A 27,707-nucleotide genomic window follows, 5' to 3' on the forward strand; every position below is an offset into this window, starting at 1 on the left:
CGGGAGGGTTAGGGTTAGCCTGCGGGACAGGAGGGTTAGGGTTGGGCTGCGGGACAGGAGGGTTAGTCTGTGGGACGGGAGGGTTAGGGTTAGGCAGCGGGACGGGAGGGTTAGGGTTAGCCTGCGGGACGGGAGGGTTAGGGTTGGGCTGCGGGACAGGAGGGTTAGTCTGTGGGACGGGAGGGTTAGGCTGCGGGACAGGAGGGTTAGGGTTAGCCTGCGGGACAGGAGGGTTAGGGTTAGCCTACAGGACGGGAGGGTTAGGGTTAGCCTGCGGGACAGGAGGGTTAGGGTTAGCCTACAGGACGGGGGGGTTAGGGTTAACCTGCAGGACGGGTTGGGGAGGGTTAGGGTTAGGCTGCGTGATGGGAGGGATTGGGTTAGCCTGCGGGAGGGTTAGGGTTAGGCTGTGGGACTGGAGGGTTAGGCTGCGGGACGGGAGGGTTAGGGATAGGCTGTGGGACTGGAGGGTTAGGCTGCGGGACGGGAGGGATAGGGTTAGCCTGCGGGAGGGTTAGGGTTAGGCTGCGTGATGGGAGGGATAGGGTTAGCCTGCGGGAGGGTTAGGGTTAGGCTGTGGGACTGGAGGGTTAGGCTGCGGGACGGGAGGGTTAGGGTTAGGAGGAGGGTTAAGATAGGGGTTTTCATACTTACAGAAATCTGTCAGTATTCTGATCAAACCCAACCCATTTTACTAATGCGAATAAGATGCACATTTTGAGCAAAAAAGACGCTTTGCGCGGTCCAGGCACACTGGTCACAGTGTAAATGGAGACTTCTGTAGGCACACATCAAAGTTGTGCAGAAATAAGGTTTAGTTTTGAAACCTGAGATTGTTGAAATGAGGGAATTGGTGGGGATGGAGCATTCTTAGCAGCGCCCTTTCTTATCTGGAGAAGGACTTTTTATTTGGACCAGAACTTTAAATGCTCAGGACTCATTTTTTAATTACCGATGGGCCCTCCATCTCATTATTAACAAAAGCCAATAATGAGGCTGAACCAAGCTGGATTCCAGGAGAAAGACAGCGCGTACAATTTGCTCTAAGGTGAGGATTTCTGCTAACTATATTTATAATGTGCGTTTGCTGCAGGGCCAGAATAAGGGCCACACGGGACTGGGGCAGAAAATGAACGTGGGCCTATTGTGAGAAGCAGAGGTGCTGCGACCAGTGATGTGGGTGTGGCCATTGATGTGTGGGTGTGGCCAGTGCCATGTGGGCGTGTACATTCCTACACTATCATCCCCAATGTCTCCCTAAGTATGCAAAAGTCGAAATATGGCATAATTTTGTAAGAAAAATAGATATACAATTTTAGTACTTGGCTGGTCATCATTATTCTGTCATAATGAAGGGCCTATTTTTATGTGGAGGCCTGGGGCTGTAGTCCCATCCATCCCATTGTTAATCTGGCACTGGTTTGCTGTATTTCAATGCAGTTGGAGGATGCACTAATCTTTATAACATGGCTGAGACATGTAATTAGATGCCAATTTGCTTACGTTCACAGCCTAGAACCTCAACAGAATTTTGAACCCGCAGGAAAAAACCACAGCTACAGACATCACAAAGCCCTAAAGCATATGGGATAAGGAAACATGCTAGTGCCAATTTAATGTGCCATTTACACACAGCAACAAATGAGATTGTAATTTGTCCAGTAAACAGCTGCTACAGATGTGTCCTCATATTTGCAGCAGTCACGCCATACAGCTCTTCTCGGCTCACCAGGTGCCGTGCATCTCGTCTTGCGCCGAGCGCCTATTTGGCTGTAATGATCGTCTTAGTTGCGATGCGACAGAAACGCTGAGTCTGAATCTAGATAAAGTGCTACGATGCCACGGCTTTTGTTCACGCCAAGTCCATTGCACATATTCAGACTCAAGTGACGCATATCAAATTAATCACTGCCGTCTCGAGAAGCGATTTTGCTGCATCGTGTTGTGACTAAGGCACATATTTGAGCAAAAACACTACACAGTTCAGCGCAGCTCACTTGCAACAGGCGCCTCGCGCCACACGGCGTACTGAGGCAATGTGTATGAGGACACATCCGTATGCGTTACAGCGTCGTTTTATGCACCACTTTTCATACAGTAAATGTCATTAGAATGTTGCTAGTTTGTTTATTACTAGGTAACTTTAATTGTTGCACTCATGTACCACACAGTATTTCGTTATGAATAATGTATTGTGTTTTAAATCATAGGGGGAGATGTATCCAGCAGTATAAAGAGCGGAGGCGTGAACAATTGGAGAAGTTGCCCATATCAACCAATCAGCTTTCAGGTAGCATTCATCAAGTACATTCTATAAAATGATAGGTGCTGATTGGTTGCTTTGGGCAACTTCTCCACTGGCACACTTTGCACTATTTACACTGCTTGATAAATCTCCCCTATTAATCTTAATGGAAAAAACACCCTTTGTACAATGCACATTGTACTGTACGAGTTGAAAATTCTTTTGTGATGTCATTTGAGTGTTCTGGGGTGAAGGGAATGGCTTGTCTGCAAAAGCCAGGAGAGAGAAAACACATGCATACACAAATTCGTCAGTGTTAATCTTAAGAGTAAATTATTTTGGCTAAGATGAAATATTGCTTTAAAGACTCCTGATACAATAAAATGCCTTCCAAATTCCTAAAGGACTGACACGTTCCTTAAGTGCAGTTCAGGGCTCTGTGTTCTGGTCTTTAGCAAAATCTCAAATAACCTTGTTAGAATCTAGCCTGGTATGTTCTTTGACTATATGAAGATATATATATATATATATATATATATTTTTTTTTTTTGTTGTTGCTTTGTTCAGACTCTACTCCATTGATCAGAGTGTTACTAAAATAATATACTTTTGAGCTTAATTGGGTTGGAGTTTGGTTAGTGCAGGGGGAACAGTGTTGCCCCCCCCACCTCCTACAAATCTCTTGTAGCTTTACATTGTAGACACCCTAAATCTCTGGTTGCTTGATAATGAGGACCTCCTTGAATCTTTGGAAGTAGCATGATTCAGAACCCAGAACTTTGGATCACACAAAGCAAGACCAATATGGAGCAAATACCCTTCTCCTGATCCTATGCTGTCACCAATGCTGTACTGTCATGTCGTGGTGGACTAAACAAAAATCTATTCTATTTTGGGAAGCCAACATATGAAGTAGACGGCTCCCAGCACTGTGACTGGTGGATAAAAATGACCAGTAGCTGATCTGGACCTCTCTGCACAATGGTCAGTGAGCAGGCAGCGCAAACACCTTTTAAAGCAATGGAAGCCATCTACTCAGTAAAACGAAAGCCTTCTTACCAGCAGACAGCTTCTAACACTCTGGTAATTAGTGTGCTATTCAATAAGTGATGTGTCAAGATTACCCGACCTCTGGTACATAACTGGCACTATACACTAATCACAGTGGTGGGTTGGCAGTAATTGATTAAAGGAGACCAGTCACCTGCGACAGCCTGTAGGTTAAAACAAGGTCAAAACATGATACCATTGTGCTCTATAATGCAGTAGTTCCCAAACTGTTCGCCGCGGCACCCTGGGGTGCCTCTGGACACTTGCAGGGGTGCCTCAGGTTGGTGGTCCAGCACCAAATCAAATTATTTATGGTCAATGTAACATAAATATGTGGACAAACAGAAGTGCAAACCTGTCACCTACTATAAGGGTGAGAGGTCAGCAGAATTGACTTCACTTTACTACTTCACTACATTTTTTTTCTGAATTTCTCAATAACAAACTTTTAGCCTAGGGGTGCGGTGAAAACAATTCTGATGCACTAGGGCGCCGTGATTCAAAAAAGTTTGTGAACCACTGCTATAATGACTGATTTGCCATCGATATGATATAAATAGTGTTGTGTTTTTTTGTTGTTGTTAAATATTTGGAAATAAAGATAATTGAAGACAACTGGAAACTGCATCTTTAGCAACCAGTCAGATTCTAGCTGTCATTTTCTAGATCATTTTAGAAAATGAAAGTGGCTGTCTGATTTGCCGCTGTAGTTCACAGCATGTTTGCCGTCTAGTACAGGTTTTAGAATTGTCCCACAATATGTTAGCTAATGAACTGTAATTCTTCATAGAACCTTGGCATCTGTGTGGAATTTGTCAGCGACACCTGTAATGTGGGAAGTGCCCCGGCTGCATATTATACATCACACAGACAGATACCCTTTCTCACTTTAGTTGCTTAGTGCACCATGACATGACAGTCTGGACACAAGAGGATGTGGTGTACCCAATGATAATTATATGTTTACTGCAAGAATCTGTAATGTGGGCACACAGATATAATCTCCATTGCGTCTGAAGCATTTATGGTTGTCTGGCTTCTTGGTGCAACAGAGTGACAGGATGTTATGACTCAAAGGATTCTGTTTTGTCTGGAAAAGTCAAATAATCAAGTTTTACGTTTTAATCAGGCATCATAATTACTTTTTTAAAACTTCAAAGCAACTATATAAAACTATAAACACTTTTTCTTTCAATTAGGGAGATTAGACAACACCTTTCGTAAAGTGATGTAGGCTGAAATATCTTGCTACAGTATTAATAAGAAACCTAAAAATATAGAACCTATTTCATACTTGTATATAGTTCATATTACAAAATATATTGGATGTCAGCAGTAGGAAAATGCAGTTTCCTAAACGTAATTTTTTTATTTTATTGCTGAAATCATTCCAAAAAATTAGTAGGCTATAATGCTTAATTTCGTTTTATTATTTGCTTGCTCTTTTGTGGCCACAATTAATCGCTGGTGACTGTTACTTTATTGACTTTGCAAGTGGCGCAGTAGCTGATTCTGAGCAGATATAATGAGAGAAATAAAAGGTCTTGCACAAACATATTAATTTGCCCGTGGTCCGTTCTACAGGGACAAAAAGTGCATTTAAGACAGCCGAGAAAAAATTCAGTCACCAATATCCGTAATCCTAATGGCAAACACACCAAATGCTTCACACTTTGAATGTTCTATGTTCTAAAAATACTGATTTTAACTTAAATTCCAGTGTGAAAAACAAAAAGCATTTGCCATAGGGATTAATAATCCCTTTGAATGGTCTCACTGCACCCTTTTCCTTTTCTATTTTCTCTTTATAAATCTCATCTTGCATGATTGGAAATCTAATTGCCACACATGTATCCATTGATTGGATCCTGATAGTAATATTTTGTTTTTTCATCTGGTCAATGCCTACATTGTGCGAGCAAGCATAACGAACATTGCCTGCTTATAACAACTATTTCCGGTAATGAACTTAATATTATTATCAGAAGTTATTCCTTTTTTTGTACAGCTGGGTTGTCCGATTTCTTTCCACCAACTATTAAAGCTATGGATGGGAACTTGCTGGACATTTTTGTGGTTACAGGGGTGGAACAGTCTATTGCCAGGCCCTATAGCAAACCTAAGTAGGGGCCCAGTGATATCATTGTATCCCCCTGGGCAGCCACTCTGCGCTGAAAGGAACGCAAAGGGACCCTCTAATGATCTTGCGCCTCTGGTGAGTGCGCCAACTACATGTGTGCCGCTCAGAAAAGGACTCCGTGCAGAATGAGGGCATGTCAGGGAGAGCTGTAGGTGCCTGGGGGGGTACAGGAGCCTCGGCCACATCCCCTGCGCCCAGGGTAGTACCACCACTGTGTGTTTTTATGTTTCAGCAACTGCTATAACTTATGAAAGGTAAGTGATGCATTGCACCTCTGGTCCAGACTATGATTAAAATGAGCGGTTTTGATTTGACTCTGTTATTTCAACCAACTTATCCGCAAGTTCAGATCTGAAACTGAAGCAAAACTTGGATGTCCCATGGTGGAAAGATGGCGTTTTACCTCGGTTCCAGTTCTGAACAAACCGAGTCAAATCCATACCGCACATCTCTAGTGATTATGCCTGTTGCGCTTCAGCAAGATTCCCTCTGCCAACATTGGTCTTTATTTATGAAAAGCAAAAACTTCACAATGCATAACCATCTTTGGCGTTGTAGTACATCCTGTTTTAAAGCCAAGCACCTGTTCAGCTTTCTCCATGCGCACCTTGGTTTATGGAGGGATGATGCCAAGTGAAAGCATTTTTCTCAGTGCGTCAGCGACAAAACACTTTAATTTTCAAAGATAATTTTTCTCAGGAAGCAATATTCTAAACCGATTAAATCAGATTGTCCTTAGTTAACTTTTATTTAAGGTTATGTTGTTTCCTAGAATGACCGAGAATGTAAAATTGTCTGTAGTCTTCAAAGTGGCAGACCTGGATGTAGGCATGCATAGTCATCACAGATACATTTTTTGATATGCAATGTCAGAGTTAGCAGAAAAATGTGCTGTATTCAGGAGTACCACGATACAAGTCAAAGGAAACATGATAGAACTTTAGGCATTTTATTGACTATTTTTCAATGTCTTTTTACCTAGTCACTGTGCTGTTGTTAATAGGGCATATACATACTGTGCTGTATACTATAAGGATGTTGGATAACAATGAGAAGTTTCATTATATGTATTAAATATCACTTCAGAGTATTTTTAATAGGTTGTGGAGCTTTAAGTGGTAACTTGTTAACAATGAAGGGTAACGGCTAAAATTATTCAAACATGCAGTGATTACTCCTCTGAAAAAAAAGAAAAAGAATTCTGACCCTATCTCTCTCAAATTACCGTCCCATCTCCCATGTCCCTCCAAACTACTAAATCTAAAGGCCATTACTCACTACTAATTATTATTCTTCTAGATCTCTCGGCTGCATATGACACTGTTGACCACTTTCTTCTGATACGAACACTACTATCCTTAAGTCTTCAGGACACTGTCCTATCCTGGTGTTCATCACACTTCTCAAATTGCTCTTACAGTGTTTGTTTCTCTGAATCCACCTCTTCTTCGCTACCTCTATCAGTTGGAGTACCGCTTGGCTCAGTCCTATGTCCTCTGCTTTTCTCAATCTATACCACCTCTCTTAGCAAACTAATTAGCTCTTTCGGATTTCAATATCATATGTATGAGGATGGTACTTAAATCTACCAATCCTCCAGATTTGCAACCTGTATTGGTCCATGTTGCTGAATGTCTTTCTGCCATTTCATCATGAATGTCATCTTAACACCTTAAACTTAATCTTTCCAAATCAGAATTAATAATATTTCCACCGGCTAATATTACTTACCAACCTGATATCTCTATCACTGTTGATAACTCGACAATCAACCCTACCTCACAAGCTTGGTGCCTAGCTGTCTTTGACTCTGAACTGTCTTTTGTTCCCCATGTTCAATTGGTTTCCAAAGCCTGTTGCACACATCTAATAAACATCCAGAATACACCCATATCTTACACAAGACAATGCAAAAACTCTAAATTCATGCAATTATTATCTCCTGCATTGGTTATTACAATAGCCTCCTTACTGGTTTTCTCCAAAACAGACTCTCACCACTCCAATCCATTTTCAATGCAATTGTGAGGCTGATCTTCCTCGCTAGACATTCGTCTGCTGCTCTGCTCGCTCAGTCCCTCCATTGGTTACCTGTATGCTATTCAATATAAAATACTTCTACTTAAACATAAGGCTATTAACTAAACTACACCAACATATATGTCTTCGCTTATCTCAAAATATCTCTTAGTTCTACGTCTTCACTCTGAACAAGTTCTGCGTCTCTTATACACACTAATATTCTGCTCCGATTCACAGTTACAGGACTTTTTTTTTAGGGCTGCATCCACTCTGTGAAATGCCCTCCCACGCACAGTAAAACTTTACTCTAGCCTCCAAACCTTGAAGCGTTCCTTGAAAATGAACATCTTCTGGCAAGCTTATCAAATTCCAGAACCACCAACATAATTCACTTTCACATAATCCTGACAATAGGCAAACATTACTGTGTGACTGGATCATACAGCCCACTGAGAACCTCTGCAACCTGACTGAAACAATATGCAATATGTAGCACTTATCCTTAAAAATCAATACCTATTTCCCTATAGAATGCAAGCAGGGCCCTCTTAAATCTTTGTCTGTTATTACCCAGTAATAGTGGTGCTATATAAGTAACATAATAAAAATTATAATAATAAAATGTTTTTTTGGGGGGGGGGGGGGAATGATGTATATTGGGAAAATGTTGGAAAAAAATAAATGTGTTCCAAAAAAGGTGAGTGAAAATTTGGATGAAGGGGTGTGTGGTAAAGGAGGGGGAAGAAATGTAGTGTAATTTATATTTACACTGTACATGGTTTTTAGGTGTGTTTTGTGAAAAGCAAGAATAATCTTTGACACTTGCCCGATTATCTTAATACTTGAAAAAAAAAAAGTATTGCATGATGGAGCAATTTGCGTCACAGGACGAGCGGTTGCAATATGTTGCGTTGTAATAATGTTTGTTACTTCACAAACAGAGTGCACTGTGGGTAGCATGGGAAAAAGATGGCAGATGGAAGTTCTCTTGAGTTATTTGATATTTCTAAACCTCTGACCTCAAGCTGTACTGACTATAAAATAATTTAGCCATTAATATGTATATTATGGTTTGTGGTATTCTTAAATATGAAGTGAAATCATCATTCAGTATGACGGTGCTGTTCACATTTTTCTTTTAGCTGCATTACAAATATATATTGTCGAGGTCAGGTCCTCTTGAAGATATTGATGTCATTCCATACTGACTATAAACATTTAAACGATATGTATACGTTTCCAGCAGCTTGTAGTGACTACTGCAGTTACGAATATTTATGGAGACGCGGATGAGACTGATAATAGCTGTTTGTAAAGGTGTTACACAGACCTAGTGCCCACTCACTTATCTCCCCATGTTCTCTTCCTATCTTGTACATTCTAGTTTTGGCATGAATCATGATGGAATTGGAAACTCCTGTGGGACCAAAGGTCATGAAGCCGCCAAGTTAATGGCAGCTCACATTACATCTAACACAAACCCTTTCTCCTGGTCGGCCTGTAGCAGGGAATATATCACCAGCTTCCTAGAGTGAGTACAATTTGCTTTCTCTCTTTAAATGTTTAACTATATATCTGAGAGGATTTACAAGGTTTAACCAGACGACGGTAAAAAAAAATTTGGATCTGATAAAACTGCTCACAATTGCCGGCGAGTAAGCCTAGAAGTAATGAGTATTGGACACATTTTAATCCAATAACTTTATATTTTTATTTTTTATTTACTTATTTATTTTTTTACTGCAAGCTGCATTTATGTTTAACAGAAATAAACATTTCAGTGTCTGTTACAACATTATATTTATATTCACTGATTATTTGCTTTAGGTCAGTTCGTATATAATCGCTTCTAAACACATGCAGATAGGAAAAATGTTCTGGGGAGTAATATTTTCTACTAAAGTAATGCAATGTGTATGTTTTGCTGTGATTCTCTTTACAATCATAGGGATTTAAAAACTTATCAGACAGAATAATAACAGTTAACAAGGCAACAGCAGGAAAGTGTCAAAATAACGCAAGACTTGGACTTTTGAAGCTCGGTGAACTCTCTCAATGAACAATTTCTTGAAAAGCAAGACAGGCAAGGCATCCTTTACATATGAAACTCCTGTTTTCTAGCTCTAATGAAAACAAAAGTGATGGAATGGTGACAAAATATGGCAGGTTTTGGAAAACCAAAGTGTGGCGTGTCATGTTTTATCATTAATCACCTTTGTATTCATGTTTTAATATGTGAATTAAAGTAAAACTTAGGTGAAGTTGTTATGCTTTTGGTTAGTAGTCGACAAGTCCCCACCAACAGGTAATTTACGGCACATATCTACTCCTTTTTTTATATTTGTGTGCTACCAAGTTACTGTATATGTGAATAAATGTGTTTTCACATTATTTTGTTTAAATGTACAGTTACTTTTTACAACTATACCATAATTATAAATGCAACAGTAATTCATTAGTAAATGAAACAGTGGGTTGCAAAACTATCCAAACATGTGGGTTCTGGATTAAAAGGAACCCCTACATAATTTTAGATGTTCATTCTAGCACCCTGTATCTGTCACAACCTGTGCAGTTCCTCTTTCCTGCCTGGTGTGTCGCTCTCTGCTCTGGTGCTTGTAGCACACTCTGGTTGGTATTGTAGCAGTTGGTTGTTTCAGCTGAGTGTGCTAGAAGCACCAAATCAGAGTTCAACACCCCAGGCAGGCTTGCCAAACCCCAGAGGCAATAGACCTTCCAATAGCAGTAAAACCCCACACTCTAGTATTTATAGATCCCCCGCAGGTACCACCAAATCCCCAGTGCTCATTTATAGCCAATGAAGAATTACTCTCCTCCCTCCCCCCGCCACCAGTGACCATACACAACCATGGTAATAGAGCCCCCCACACACACACACCTCCCCTAGTTGTAATAAATCCCCATGATATTAACCTCCATGTGCATAAACATCCCACTACCCCCTCTGCCTAAGGCAGAAAGCAGCACAGGGGGTCTCGGGGGGACTGATCATCAGTCCCCCAGCTGAACTCTGCACTCTGAGTGCAGAGATTAGCGGAAATGCTCAGAGGGGGGACCTTCAGTTGCCCTCTTTACACTTAATTTGAACTTATAGTGCAGGGTGCATGCCCCCTAAAATGGCGTTCACACAGCTTCTGTGGCTGAAAAATGGCAGGTGTTGCCTGCGGTTAGAGACTGCCAACCATGAAATCTATTGCAAAACTGATTTCCTTTACAATCACCGTGTGACGGAGGAGCAGAACCACGGTCACATGGCATGCGACAGTGTCAGGGACGGCCCATCTGTCCGCGGTCGCATCCTATGCAACCGTGCCAGTTAAGTGGTTAAGAACATTTTGAGCCTTTGATCAGACAAAATGACTAATTAAACATAATAAAAGCACAACTATTATTTACTAATTCTCCTATGTAGATGTAAGGATCACCAAAAGATTTGCTCATTGTAATTCTGTTCACTACATAAAGAAAATGGTTTATGTGGTTCTGGGGAATCTTTCTGTCTTTACAAAAAAATTATTATTATGCCAAAAATATAGTTGACTGTAGGGCAAAGCCTGATTAATTTTCTGGCAGATGGTCCCGAAATGTAGAAAGTAGCTTGTTCTGTAAGATTTATTTTGGCAAATGTTGAGGCATCAGGAAGAAAACGAGAGTTTATGTGGAAACATTTTTAGGAGACCATTTTATTTTAAACACAAAAGGAACTAAGCATTTGTGATTCAGTAGGTTTTGAAATTTTGTGACTTGTTTAGGGATTTTTGTCTTAATTATTTTTTTTAATCAGATATATCGGGGAATGAGCGTTGGTGTCCAGCTCCAACAAGTGACTTAGCTGGCCATGTTGAGACTACATTTTCCCAGTCTAGACATTTGTATCTCCCGTGCACCTTTTTGGCTATAAACAAATGACATGGCACAGGAAAACATACCACAACTTCTGGACGAGATTCAGCAATGTTTCTGACTTGGCATTTAGCGCATGCCAGCGTAGGTGTATTATTGGATATTTTTTTGGAACTCACAAATGGAAAACGAGCAAACAAGCATGCAAAAATGTTCAATTTGGTAAAGTTGTTTTAAATGTGTCAGATATCGGATACATAGATCTTCTTTCCACCGGATGGCCTTAGCGGAGGCCACCTAACCCCTCATCATTTCATATTTTTCCATGACCAAAACTGTATTTTAAATAATGTGATGTTTAAGTCCTCAATACCAACCCCCTAGCTGGAACATCAGAGGTTCCTACATGTAACCATTTTGTGCCTGTGCTGTCTCCTTTCTTGCCTCAACCCAAGCAAAAAAATGGAGGTGGATGGTAGAAGGACCAAAAGTCTGAATGCTCCTCACACTTACACTCCTCATGCCGCTGCCATTGTAAAACCCTGGGAAAACACAGCAAAATGTGCTGTGTATGTGGAAGATAATAGTGGACCTTTAATGATTAACTCCATCCAAAATAAGTTTCCAATACTATTCACTGTTGTAACATTCCTTTGTACTCATTGACACCGCACTTGCTTGGTTCAGAACGGGAACTTGGTAAATGATAGCCACAGTCTCCTAACCTCCTCATACTTGGCTTTAACACCAGGGGTGAGATCCTGTAAGAGAGCCTAATGGCAATACACATTGTGATGAGGAACTAGGCAGTGTGGCAGAGTATACAGAGAAATGTAGTTTTCTGGCTGCTCTCTGCTTGTAGGAGAAGGGGACGTGTTTTTCACTGCAGTTCCCGTTTGCAAACCTGTCCATTAATATGAATGGTAGACAATCCTGTGTCTCCATTACAGCCTTGATGAGTGGTCATATCTCCAAAGAGTAAGATGCGCTATAAACCAGGAGAGTCTTAGAATAATTAAAAGTAAAGCTTCAGTTCTCCATTTCAATAGCTAATATCAGGGTTTATGAATCCATCATAAGGAACACCTCAAAGATGATTAATGTGCAGCATCATAGAGAAAACCTCTGCTCCCCAACATGAAGATTGCAGTCTATCTCAAGTCCACCAATGACGTCCCCAAGGGCTATTGAAAAAATGCTCTTTAGCAGTGGTTTTCAACCGCAACCATCAAATATCCCCAACAGGTCATGTTTTAAGAATTTCTGTCTGTGGAAGCAGGTGGGATAATTACTGACCCAGCAAAAATAGATTGACTTACCTGTGCATGATTAACCGCAAAATATGACCTGTTGGTGGTACTTGAGGACTGGAGTTGAAACCCCTGGTCCATAGCACTTTACACTAACTGTGCTGCAAGGTGGTGGGGTGATTATAGTTTGGAGATGCTTTGCAGCCTCTGGACCTTGGTGGCTCATAGATATTGATCAAACAATGAGATCTGGATTGTGCCACTAAAATTTTACAGGAGCTTGTCATAGTATTTAACCCATCAGACGAAGTGTACGGAAATGAAGCGCAAGAGGCAAAAATGCCTTCAGCAGAAGCCGTGTATTTGGACAGAGGACTGAGAGTCCTGACCTTAACCTTACTGAAATGTTGTGGCATGACCTGATACAAGAAATGGCAGCCAAAAGCATCAGTGACTTAGAGCAGTTCTGTAAAGAAAGGGCCAAAATACACGAGCTACAAAATGTTATTCCTGCCAAGTGGTGGGAAATATAAATTCTCTAACTCGGGTTATGATAACCTTGTACACAGAATTAGAAAGACCTCCATAAACCTTACTTTCACAACACAAACTATTGCAGTCTGCCGCAGAGGGTAGTTTGTACATTCAGCACCACTGTTGTTAGAGGATACACAGACAGATTTAAAATGTATAAAAATTTCAATTAGAGATGAATTATCAGCACTACTTTGTCCCAAACAGGGTTTAAGAGCCTGGTCAGATGGTAGAATAGAGTTAGAACGGTTATGAAATATATCTAGACAATCCAGTGTCTCCATTACAGCAAGAGACACAGCCCTAGTAGCGACTTACGGGTATATTTACTAAGTGGCAGCTTTCTAAAACCGATGATTTAAAACAACAATAATATTAAATACAGAACATGCCTGGTCTTACATTTAATATTATGGCCATTTAAAAATCCCGCTGGCAAAACTACCGAAAATTGGTGGTTTTCAAAGCCTGCTGCTTATTAGCTAATCTAATTACACCTGATAACATCAGTACTGTCAACTGTACAGCAAATTAACATTTTAAACATTCATCATCCATTGGTCTGTCATGTCCTGTAATTTACTAGGTGTTTTTCTGTTTGTAAGAGGACCCAAAGAGAATTGAGACACAGGCTATTTATACAGTACCTCTCTCTGCATGTTAAAGCATGGACTGCCAAATTGCCATTTCTTCAAAGTGACTGTACCTTGAAAAATATATTTACTCCATATAGGTATGTGCAAATGTATGATTAAAGCAAATCCTCATTTTCTTTGTTACATTGTGACAAATAGACCTGGAATGGCAATAATCAGGCATTTTTTCATGTTCTACCTATTGGTGCTTATGTAGAGTTGCAAATAAATCGATGAGGTTCATTGTTCAAAATAGCCGTGCATGGAAAATGTGCAGAGTAACACAGAGTGTGGTGCTGGGTTTAGATGTATTGCCCTGATCCTCTCATAGAGCTGGGTTATCTACATCACAGTGTTACATTATTCTCTTGGTTTTGTCTTGCATGGGTCTGAATGGCACCTTCAGGTGCCCACTCTACTACAATTACGTAGTATGGTAGTTTTGTGCATTACCTAAACCAGTGGTTCTCAAACTCGGCCCTCAGGACCCCACACAGGTCACGTTTTCCAGGTCATCCAGTAGGTGCACAGGTGTATACATTACTCACTGACGCATTTTAAAGTTACACAGGTGAAACTAATTATCTCACATGTGATTCTGTGAGGAGTCCTGGAAGACATGCACTGTTTGGGGTCCTGAGGACCGAGTTTGAGAACCTGTGACCCATACGATATGCTTTGTAACGAGTTACTGAATATCACAGAGTCGCTCGTTCAGTGCTTTACTTACTGTGTCTTGTTGTTCTCTTGCATGTCAACATTATTATCCTCCTTTCGCTAGCGTGTCTTTCTATGTCTTAGCATGCTATATGTTATTCCGTATTCGGTATGAAATGCCGGCTGCCGCATGACCGGCAGTTCGAATCCCGGCTGCGGCATTCCGACAAAACAGCAGAGCCCGGCAGCGGAAGACCGACAGCGCTGGAAATCCCGATCGTCTAAAGGTAAGTATAAACTATTCTATTCTAACCCCCTAACCCTAACCCTCCTTAGGGGTGCCTAACCCTAACCTTCCCCCCTCCCCGATGCCTAAACCTAAATCCCAGGGAGGGTGCCTAACCCTAAGACCCAGGGGGGTGCCTAAACCTAACCCTCCCTCCCCCTAGCCTAACCCTAACCCTCCCAGGGGGGTGCCTAATCCTAAATCCCCCCCGGGTGGCCTAGACCTAAAGGGCTGTCCACTTGCGGTGCCCGGCATCCCTTCGATCGGGATGCCGGGCGCCAGTGTCATTTAACCTTAGCCGGGATTAAGGATTCTAGATGCCGGCGGTCGGGATTGCGACCGCCGGCATCTTCAACGTATCCCGTTATTCCGTATATTAGTGTACATTGACCATGTCTCCCGGATGTGTTGATTATTGTATTCTTTGTGAGTGTAATTTTAGAAAATCAATAAATATACTCAATTATAATAAAAAAAAACCCTGAAGGAAACCACCAAAGCAGCTGTGGTATATTGGTTTATTTGTCAGACTGCGCCTATAGATTTGATCTGTACACAGCATGCTATAGATAAAACTATGCACAGCAAATAATAATAATAATAATCAGAATACAGGTTGAGTGTACCATATCCAAATATTCCAAAATACAGAATTTTTTTGGCATGACTCAGATAATGAAACCTTTGATTTTTGATGGTTCAATGTACACCAACTTTGTCTAAGGCACAAATTATTAAAAATATTGTATAAAATAACCTTCAGGCTGTGTGTATAAGGTGTATATGATACATAAATGAATTTCATGTATGTACAAAAACTTTGTTTGAGCCACAAAATTATTGAAAATATTGTATAAAATTACCTGCAGGCTGTGTGTATAAGGGGTATGTAACACATATATACATTCTGTGTGTATATTTGGGTCCTATTCCCAAGATATCTCATGGTATGCAATTATTCCAAAATACGGAATATTCCGTTATCCAAAATACCCCTGGTCCCAAGCATTTTGTATATGGGAGACTCAACCTGCAATAATAAGTCCTTCTATAATTGGAAGTGGGGTGGGTTCAGTGTTTAGAACTTGTTGATTTTGAACAAAAAATAAGTCAGTCATACTGACTTTTTAAATCATAAGGCATACTGTATGACCCAGACATTTCTCATAACAATTGCCCAGAAGTAATTTCTGGAAAGCAAGTAAAGTCCTGCTTTAGGATTCTTACGGAACCATTAGAAATCTGGATTAAACAAGGGCTGTACATTGATCTGAAGGAGAACAAACACATTCACATTATTACAGGTATATGTTCACTGTGTTCCCATCTTGCCCTTTCTTTTATTTTGGATCTAAAGATGAGAAGTGGAGATGTTTCCTGTAGCGACCAATTCGATCCTAGCTATCATTTTATAGAATATACTAGATAAATAATAGCTACAATCTGGTTGATTGTTGTGGGCAAAACCTCCACTAGTTCTCTACTGAAGGTTTGATAAATCTCCCTCTTAGTGGGGTATATTTACTAAAGTGCTGGTTTTTAGAAGTGAAGATATTGCCCATAGCAACCAATCAGCTATTATCTTCTAGAACACAGGTTCTCAAACTCGGTCCTCAGTGCATGTTTTCCATGTCTCCAAACAGGATCACAAGTGAAATAATTAGCTCCATCTTTGGATCCTATAAAATGTGTCAGTGAGTAATTAATACACCTGTGCACATGCTAGGTAACCTGGAAAATGTGAACTGTGTGGGGTCCTGAGGACCGAGTTTGAGAACCACTGTTCTAGAAGGTGCTAGATAAATGTAAAGTAGAATCTGATTGGTTGCTATGGGCAACATCTCCACTTCTACAAACCTGCACTTTAGTAAATATACCCCAGTGTATGTGCTTACTGCAAAAGAGATGATGAGTAGGTGTTGATACTTTGTACTATGTGTCAAGAGTTTGTGTAAATGTATTGTGTTATTCTATTGTTAAAGATGATGCCTGATTATTCTTTTGTTTTGGACACTTATGTTGCAATTCTGCAGTAGTAGTATATATAAATTACATATAAGACTTTGCTGTAATTGCACGTTTTCTACCCTCATATAATTTTCATTTATTCATTTGCACATCTCCTTTTATAAATAGTATGTCTTTATCTTTCTGGCTTTTATGTTTTTTGTCACATATTTAAATCATAAGGCAACAAAAAATAACAACTGTGCTGGTGACTTAATGACACTACTGAAGGGAGTTACTACTAAAAAGTGATGTATTTATTAAAAGATGGAGGAGGACATGTTTACATCCTTAAATTAAAGTCATAAGGCAGTGGGATACTCCTTAAACTATTAGGACCCACACAGATAGCTAGAAACATACTTTCTTTGCCTAAATGTACTGTAGACTGAGTTCTGCTAAGTAATTGACCTGTGTTGCTGCATGATATATCTAAGTCACACACAGTCTCTATACATTTGTTAAACATACCTAAAGCGGCCCATACACTGTGCGATATGCACCATGCAACGCGACGGGGGATCCGACATATCGGTACGGTCCCCACACACGGTTCGATGGGGTGGCTGACTGCCCAATATATGCCGGCTACCCCTCCAGCACCCGCATAGTGCTGCATGGGATCACACATCACATCCCCAGATCAACTGAACTTGCAGTAAGATCTGGGGTTGCGATGCACGGGTACGTGCACTATGCGATATCATACCCATACACAGGGCCTGATTCAGACCTGCTCGCAAGCGGGTCGAGGGCTGGGCAATCACTCACTCCGGGGCTCGCAACAAAACGGAGTGGCTGTCGATGTTGACAGCTTGCCCCGTTTTGTAGGCGGGGAGGGGGGGTGGCTGGCCAAACGGAAGCGTTCCCGAAGGAACGCCTGCCATTTGGGGGCGGCCCTACTGACATCACGAGTGATGCCAGTAGTGAGCTTCCGGCTCTATTAGAGCCGGAAGCTCCCTGGGGCTTGCAGCAGAAGAGACCCTACCACAAGGGTCTCATCGCAAGCCTGATGGTCACGACCATCACGACCTTCACCTGGCTGCTTGCAAAAGGCCGGCTCCTAAAAAAAAAAAAAAAAAAGCCCTGATTCAGAGCGAGCGTTCCGAAAGAGTGTCCGGCTCTGAATCAGGGCCTCAGTGCGACATAGTGCCAAACCGTACCAGTCCGTTGGATCGGCTGATTTATCGCATCGTGTATGGGCCACTTTAGAGAAACATGAAAATCCCTCATGCATCCGTGCTTATATTGTAACATAATACAATCACAATTGTGTGACAATAGTTTACTTACACATATACAACTATAGCAATGGGGAACATACAAATAGGTTGCAGCTACCATGCAGCCTTTCTCCCTGATCGCTAATCAGCACTTCCCTCTTGTTTCTATACATGGCCACCAATGTACCAAGTGTATTTGAAAAAGTGTCACATTAAGAGTAGCTAATTATAGGGTGTGACAAGCATGATGCAAGTGATAAAACCAATGACACCGTTATTGCTGGGCTGTAAACAAATAGAAAACTGCAGTATCTGTGATTGCATTGGGAGAGCAGCGCAGCAGTTGGATACCATAGATGTACGTTTAAAGCCCTCCCTACTTATATTGTACTTATATCTGATTATCTAGCTTCTTTTATACTCATTATAGCTGGACCTGTAAAGAGATTCTGAAATTGCAATACTGTAGATCATTTTCACACAGTAACCTCCAAAATACTTGTTTCATTGCATTCTATATTGACAACAGACTTGCCATAAACCTAAAAATCGATTCATATTTCGGCTTTACTTTATACCAAAGATATGGATTTTGATTCTATTGCCACATATTGCAGTGACAAAAAAAAAACTCCTATCACCACAGTTTACCTATAAAATCTCGCTGTAGCAGCCTAGTGATACTAAGCTGCCTAGCAATAGCCAGTCCTGGAAACCTCTGCACATGTGTGACCTAGCTTTGCTGGATAAAGCATGCTCGGTCAAGTCCTTCCAGTTCCACTTTCATAAAACAAAATGTAAAAAATTTATAAAAAAAATAGAAAATAATCAGGCAAGTAGTTTCTCTAGTAGAAACTCCTTTAATAGTTAGGGAAAATCCATAACTCCAGTGACAACACAAATATTTGCATGAGGTATCTCCCTTTGATAAATATACTGATTGGTCTGGCCACAGAGAGCTACCTGCAGATGTGGAGAAGAAGCTGCCACGTCATCACATGTTGTCACAACAGAGGGAAGATTGCTGTTGTACAAGTTAGCGCCTCACCACCCGGTTATTAACGGACCTCACTACTGTATTAAACCATTGACATACACAAAACATGAGCCATCCATATGACAATATCAAGGATTTTTCAGCCATGATAAAATGAATATTAACCTAACTGTGCAGAGAGTTGTTTGACAGACAACTGCGATAACTTCTGAGTCCCGTAACTTATGTTAAGATCTGAGGTGTTACAGGTTTTAATGTGTGTTTTACTAAGGTCCCACAAAAAAGGTAAAAGAAACCTCTCCATGACAAAACCCAGTTTGAAGTAACTAAGAAAATGGGCATCCTAATTCCTACGCTCGTCTAGTGTATGTCAAATATTTCAAGTTGTGTTGGTTAATGATTTACTTTTTCCCCTTTTGTTTGTGTTTATTTCTACTGGAGCCAGTGAGAGGTTTCATTTCCTTTCTCAGTGAGTAATACTAATGTTATAGGAGACACTGACCAGTTCTTACCCCAGTCTTCCCATCCTAATCCTGTTCTGTGTTACCCAGTTCAGGCCGTGGTACATGCCTCGACAACGAACCTCCAAAACGTGACTTTGTGTACCCTGCAGTGGCTCCAGGTCAGGTGTATGACGCAGACGAGCAGTGTCGATTTCAGTATGGAGCAACATCACGCCAATGTAAATATGGGGTAAGAAGCTGTCATCTTTACACTGACTACATAGGTGGTGACCTAATAAATCTGACTATCTGCAGTGACTAGCCAGTATAATATGAAAGGAGATTCCATTCCCATGCTGTGTGCAAATGGACTCTGCATAAGCCCTTCTGATACTGTTCATTATATGGACTGGTATATGACTGTTAATATATGTGTGATAATATGACAATATTTACTTTTATCTATGTATTAAATAGTTTGTTATGAGAAAATTTGCATAAACGGTCAGCGTAATAAAGAGTAATAATATGATTACAGATTATTTTATGGGATTAACATTTGAATGAAACAAAGTATTGTGGTTACAGCATCAATTTAATCAAAAGATGTAATAACTTTTTTTTTTTTCTTTATAATGAATGAACAGATCTAGGATTACAGATTATCATGATATATGAATACAAATGTAAGAACGTTTGGTTTTGTGAAGTAATTCTTAAATTTACACTGCAAAGTGATTTATATGAGACATGAAGCACTCATTATTTCTCACCCATATTTGTATGAAGCACTTTAAACCTGATTATTTCTCACCCATGTTTGTATGAAGCGCTTTAAACCTGATTATTTCTCACCCATATTTGTATGAAGCTCTTTAAAACTGATTATATCTCACCCATATTTGTATGAAGCACTCATTATTTCTCACCCATATTTGTATGAAGCACTCATTATTTCTCACCCATATTTGTATGAAGCACTCATTATTTCTCACCCATATTTGTATGAAGCACTCATTATTTCTCACCCATATTTGTATGAAGCTCTTTAAAACTGATTATATCTCACCCATATTTGTATGAAGCACTCATTATTTCTCACCCATATTTGTATGAAGCACTCATTATTTCTCACCCATATTTGTATGAAGCACTCATTATTTCTCACCCATATTTGTATGAAGCACTCATTATTTCTCACCCATATTTGTATGAAGCTCTTTAAACCTGATTATTTCTTACCCATATCTGTATGAAGCACTCATTATATCTCACCCATATTTGTATGAAGCACTCATTATATCTCACCCATATTTGTATGAAGCACTCATTATTTATCACCCATGTTTGTATGAAGCACTCATTATATCTCACCCATATTTGTATGAAGCACTCATTATTTCTCACCCATATTTGTATGAAGCTCTTTAAACCTGATTATTTCTTACCCATATTTGTATGAAGCACTCATTATATCTCACCCATATTTGTATGAAGCACTCATTATATCTCACCCATATTTGTATGAAGCACTCATTATTTCTCACCCATGTTTGTATGAAGCACTCATTATATCTCACCCATATTTGTATGAAGCACTCATTATATCTCACCCATATTTGTATGAAGCACTCATTATATCTCACCCATATTTGTATGAAGCACTCATTATATCTCACCCATGTTTGTATGAAGCACTCATTATTTCTCACCCATATTGTATGAAGCACTCATTATATCTCACCCATATTTGTATGAAGCTCTTTAAACCTGATAATTTCTCACCCATATTTGTATGAAGCACTCATTATATCTCACCCATATTTGTATGAAGCACTCATTATATCTCACCCATATTTGTATGAAGCACTCATTATATCTCACCCATATTTGTATGAAGCACTCATTATTTCTCACCCATATTTGTATGAAGCACTCATTATATCTCACCCATATTTGTATGAAGCACTCATTATTTCTCACCCATATTTGTATGAAGCACTCATTATATCTCACCCATATTTGTATGAAGCACTCATTATATCTCACCCATATTTGTATGAAGCACTCATTATATCTCACCCATATTTGTATGAAGCTCTTTAAACCTGATAATTTCTCACCCATATTTGTATGAAGCACTCATTATTTCTCACCCATGTTTGTATGAAGCACTCATTATTTCTCACCCATATTTGTATGAAGCACTCATTATATCTCACCCATATTTGTATGAAGCACTCATTATTTCTCACCCATGTTTGTATGAAGCACTCATTATATCTCAGCCATATTTGTATGAAGCACTCATTATATCTCACCCATATTTGTATGAAGCACTTTAAACCTGATTATTTCTCACCCATATTTGTATGAAGCACTCATTATATCTCACCCATATTTGTATGAAGCACTCATTATATCTCACCCATATTTGTATGAAGCACTCATTATATCTCACCCATATTTGTATGAAGCACTCATTATATCTCACCCATATTTGTATGAAGCACTCATTATATCTCACCCATATTTGTATGAAGCACTCATTATATCTCACCCATATTTGTATGAAGCACTCATTATATCTCACCCATGTTTGTATGAAGCACTCATTATTTCTCACCCATATTTGTATGAAGCATTCATTATATCTCACCCATATTTGTATGAAGCACTTATTATTTCTCACCCATGTTTGTATGAAGCACTCATTATATCTCACCCATATTTGTATGAAGCACTCATTATATCTCACCCATATTTGTATGAAGCACTCATTATTTCTCACCCATATTTGTATGAAGCTCTTTAAACCTGATTATTTCTCACCCATATTTGTATGAAGCACTCATTATATCTCACCCATATTTGTATGAAGCACTCATTATATCTCACCCATATTTGTATGAAGCACTCATTATATCTCACCCATATTTGTATGAAGCACTCATTATATCTCACCCATATTTGTATGAAGCACTCATTATTTCTCACCCATATTTGTATGAAGCACTCATTATATCTCACCCATGTTTGTATGAAGCACTCATTATTTCTCACCCATATTTGTATGAAGCACTCATTATATCTCACCCATATTTGTATGAAGCACTCATTATTTCTCACCCATATTTGTATGAAGCACTCATTATATCTCACCCATATTTGTATGAAGCACTCATTATATCTCGCCCATTTTTGTATGAAGCACTCATTATTTCTCACCCATGTTTGTATGAAGCACTTTAAACCTGATTATTTCTCACCCATATTTGTATGAAGCTCTTTAAACCTGATTATTTCTCACCCATGTTTGTATGAAGCGCTTTAAACCTGATTATTTCTCACTCATTTTGTGGCAGACGGTCCAGTCCCTGACTAACCAATACATTATAGATTCATGGCCATAAATGTCAGAGTTTATCATGGAGTTATAGGCTGCATTCTCTAATATATTGAAAATTTTAGTCTTTCCACAGACTAGCTGTCTCTACTGTTGGTAGGTGACAAAAACACTTTCAGTTGTATCCCCTGCCCCGTTCTCGCCTTCGCTTCCATCAATCAGTCCATCTCTCAATCTTGCAGCTTCTACCTCTGGAACATCGCCAGAATCCAGCCCTTCCTTACTCCCGGTGCCACCCAAACTCTCATTCATGATCTAATCCGTTCCTGCTTAGACTACTGTAACCTCCACTTTTCTGGCCTCTCTCTTTCACTTTTCCAAACTTCAGTTTATTGACAATGCTGCTGCTAGTTGCTTGTCTCATTTTCCTATACCGCCATCCGGCATCTGTCTCCCCCCTCTGCAGCCTGCCTTACTGGCTCCCTGCCTGCTCAGAATCCAGTTAATACTCCTTATCCTCCCTTGCACAGTCTTACACTACTCCTCTCATACAGATGTTTGCACATACAGCAGCCTCCTTGCGCGCTAAACAGCCCTTCTAGTCGTGACATGCCGTGGCGCGACTCTGTAGCGTCGAGTGTCTATTCGTGCGACTTTTTACCTACAAATGCGTCTTATTCACACAGTGATGTGAATAGATTTTGCACAGTGACGCTACGCTACATTGTCAGTGGATCTGACGCTATAACGTAGCGCATCGTATGCTGATGCAGTCGCACACAGAATATAGGCATGCCGCATAGCGTTTTACTCAGCAGAAGCTGATTGTGCGTTCCATTCGCATCACTGTGCAAATAAGATGCATTTAAGGCAAAAAAAGACACTCCGCGGTGCTGAATCTCACGGAGCTCACGCATTATGTGTAATGCAACTTGTAGTGCACGGAGGATAGATGTATGTGGACACATCTGTATTTACCTCTCTAACCTCATTTCACTCCACACTCCCGCCCACACTGACCAACGCCTCTACACCACCCTGGTCACATGCTCACATCCAAGATTTTGCTTGTGTTGCCCCTATCCCCTGGATCTTACTCCCTTGCTCTTTCAGACTCTACACCAGTCTCCCCATATTCAAACATGTCCTTAAAATGTACCTTTGTATTAAACCTTCAGCCCTAACTTAATACTTTCTTCCTCTACCCCTCCTTCCCAGTTTGTCCTCCAACTGTTAACCCCTTCCCCTAATTTTCCTTATACACCGGAGCTAAAACCCGGGTTTTTGAAGGGTTAACCTAGGCAGCTCCCTGGTGTAAAAGGGGAGAGGGTTGGATCGCCGGGTCGAGTGACCCGCCAATCCAACCCAGGTAACTAGCAGGGTATAATATGGGCGTAGCCCGTGAGAACAGCGCACTCTGGGTCACGATGACCTGGAGTGCGCTGCTAGCCGGCCGATTGGTCCGGCTTCAGTGGCGCTTGGAGAAGACGTCATCTCCAAGCGACCACTTTCACTCCGCAAAAGCCGGGTCTATGCAGACCCGACTGCGGTGTGAGCGGTGCTGACTCGGTAATATCCCGAGTCGGCGCCGGCAAAATTCCGGGTCTGATCCGGATAGGAACTTTGTTCCAACTCCGGGTCAGACCCGGAATTTAGGTGGAAAAGGGGTATTAGTATGTAAGCTCGTACGAGCAGGTCCCTGATTACCTCTTCTTCTTCCCTAAAAACTCCATGTCACTAGTGCTTCCGCGCTTTTGTCTCCTCCCCTTCTGTGACTCTGACTTCCACCCGCCAATTCTACTTACCTCAGCGAGTTGCCCTACCCATGCCCCTGTTACCTGTCCTACCCAGTTTTGTGGTGTTATGTATATATTTAGTACTTATGATATGATTCACTGTGTCTTGTACTTATGCTCTGTTCATTTTTAATTGTCGACATTTACCCTTTACGGTGCTGTGGACACTTTGTGGCACCTTGGAAATAAAATGTAATAATAATGAAAGTTTATTAGTGGGAATACAAAGTAAACAAATTACAATTTTTTTTTTATTATTTTTTTAAAATCTTCATTAGCTAATTGTATGGTGCTGCTATCTCACATTACGGTAACCTAGGGGGACATAACTTTAAAATCCAGATGTCCTTTACCCATATGGTCATGTTAAATTAGTGTTCGCAGAGCCAATCATTATGTGATCACTCTGATTCCTATAAACACATGGCAATGTTGTTTTTAGGCTTGCAGCAGGAGGAGGTGTGCTTAATAATAATATTATTTCAATGCAAAATCGGAACCAATGAGTGTGTTTAATTCTATCTGCCTAACAGAGTGCCCATAATACTTTTGCTTCTAGATCAGTGTCTTGCTTTTTTTTATGTTGAATTTCATCAGTAGCTGGGTTACACTCACATTCTTTCTTGCAGTAATTGAGGTGCTCTTCATTAGTACTGAGATTTCTTTGCCCTATAATTACAGAAGAGAGAGGGCACACACCATATAATCTTTGAAAAAGTCTTAATTAATAAACTGAATGTTGATTATATATACATATATATATATATGTGTGTGTGTGTGTGTGTGTGTGTATATGTGTGTATATATATATATAATATAACACACACACCACATATACCTAATTTCAAAGGAGTACTGCTCTAATACATCGATGCATAGTTAAAGGAAAATGCTGAAAATTCACTTTAGTCAAAAAGAATGTACGTTGTTGTTTTTTTAATTAATAAGATAATTGGAACTTATTTATGTTGCAATTGTAGCACAATCTTATCTCACCCACCCCTCAATTCTGCCTTAAGACCCATAATTGATGTTGACATTTGCTGGCTGCATTTCAAACAAAATATGTTTTCTATGTCTGTGGCAATTAAATATTCATGATTTTTTCCTTGACACACTTCAATTCTTCCCTTATTTCACAATGCTCATACAATCTGCGTTGTCATTAGTAATCAGTGGTGGACAGTGGAAAAACACCAAACAAACACCCACTTCTGGGGTGTATTCATGGTATCTATAAATGTCTACATCCTCTGCTACCTCCCTATATTTTCCAGATGTTCTTAATACATTAAGATAAGGTTTCCTTTTTAATTTGTAATATGATTTTAAATTGGTTTGGAAAAATAAAGGGCTTAGGTTCAGGTTTTCATAACAAGCACTTTCACAGACAAGTGAGGGAACTTTTTATTTTGTTTCCTGCGAAATTGATGAGATTTCCCCTGTTTGCGGAAATAAAGCAATTTATTCTGTTGGTCCCGCTTAAGTGTCAGTATTTGCAAAAAAGTGCTGTCCTAACTCTCAGTGAAGATCTATGAAATTGAAGCTGCTATTATATATATATATATATATTGCTTGTTGATGCTTATCTCTCTTGCCCTTTAAAGTCTGTCAAGTCTCCCCCAAAGGAATATGTCCCTATGACAGCAGAATGGGAAATATTGGGGATCCTTGATCCCAATTTAAAATTTACTAAAGGGAGTAGGAAAATACTCATAATAGTGTCAGTAGTCACAAAAACAAAAAAGCACTGCAAAAATGGATTGCACCTAACCCTCCGACACTGTTATTATGTTTAATTAAGCTGTGTTTTTGTATTGCGGATGGAATGGATAGAAACCTCAGTTAATAGAGAAAGGTATACAGAACGATAATTTGAAGTTTGGGAGGGAGTTATCAACTCATTACCCAATTCTTTGAAAACTCAATTGCAGAAATGTTTTGAAAAATCTGAATGGTATGAAACATGAATTATCCTAGGACAACCACCCAAAGTCATGAAAGGTTAATAGGTGTTGTGGATAGAAAGAGACCCTTTTTGGAAAATAGGGACAAACCACACTTCTACCTAATAAAGTAATAAAGAAAAGATTGTATTAAGGATGTTGACACTGTTTACATAAACAATTGAGAGAAATTGTAATATGCTATTTTTTATATGTATAGAACAAAAGTTGTTATGGAGTTATTTTTCTGATTATTGTCACCTCATTTTTTTAATGGAATTTAATAAAGAGAATAAAAGAAATATAGTAAAGTCCGTCAAGACTAAAATGGTTCCAATTTTGGAGTTGGGTTGAAATCACGTCTATAACAGTACATAAGATATATATTTTCCGAGAACCTAGTCAAAAATATCAACACATACAAAGTTTGTAGGATAATCCTACACTGCTGAGTACTAATGAGAGTGAAATTGCTTTGTACTTGTTGCTCAGCTATCCTTTCGATTATGGGGTCTATAGGGTCTATGTCCTAATCCTTTGAGAGTGTTGGAGTGAACGGAAATAAAGTACCTACCAATCAGCTCCTAACTGTCATGTCACAGGCTGTGTTTGAAAAAAATGACAGTTAGGAGCTGGTTGGTTGGTACTTTATCTCCATCAAAGGTTTAGTACATAGACCCCACAGCATTTATAGTGACAGGAGCTGAATGGTTGGTACTTTATCTCTATCCAAGGCTTAGTACATAGACCCCCATGTGTTGCCATTAAAACAGTTGTCATTAGGAATGAGAATCCTTTCAGATCTGATCAGCCAGAAAGTAAAATGTTATAATTCACTGACTCCATCAGCCATCTAGTCACATGCGGCTTGTAGTGCATTTGTTTGCCCTGCCCACCAGACGCGTGTGGCACGGATTTGGTAATTTGGTGGTCAGAGCAATTGTATTGATGCATAGTTAACCTGCAATACACTTCATTTGAGGTCTCCTTAGTAATGGAGAAAATCTAAGATTAACTTTTCCTGACATCAGCTTACTAAAGAAATACAATTACTGTATCACACTCTTGTGCTCTTTCCTGGACAGGTCTAGATAAAGGTCCAGGATATAGAACAGGAAAAATGATAAGGACATTACGATACGTAAATAGTGTTTCTGCGACACATTCCTTATTTATTTATTTATTTAAACCTGGTGAGTTCTCGTGTATACAACACGTACTTAACAGTATATCTGAAAAGTGTTTTGTAGCAGTGTGGAATTTGTT

At 39.8% G+C, this 27,707-nt stretch overlaps 1 protein-coding gene across 2 annotated transcripts in view; it reads left to right on the forward strand.

The window, feature by feature from the left end:
* The window catches only part of ADAMTS6 (ADAM metallopeptidase with thrombospondin type 1 motif 6), a 309,424-nt gene that overhangs the window by 146,416 nt on the left and 135,301 nt on the right, over positions 1–27,707 (forward strand). For both annotated transcript variants that reach the window (XM_088444033.1, XM_088444034.1), the window contains exons 9-10: positions 8,842–8,988; positions 19,462–19,603. In XM_088444033.1, the coding sequence (XP_088300159.1) occupies positions 8,842–8,988; positions 19,462–19,603 (289 nt within the window). The remainder of the gene's footprint in view (positions 1–8,841; positions 8,989–19,461; positions 19,604–27,707) is intronic.

Source organism: Taudactylus pleione, unplaced genomic scaffold, assembly GCF_031769625.1.
Source record: "Taudactylus pleione unplaced genomic scaffold, aTauple2 ptg000345l, whole genome shotgun sequence".
Taxonomy (NCBI): Eukaryota; Metazoa; Chordata; class Amphibia; order Anura; family Myobatrachidae; genus Taudactylus; species Taudactylus pleione.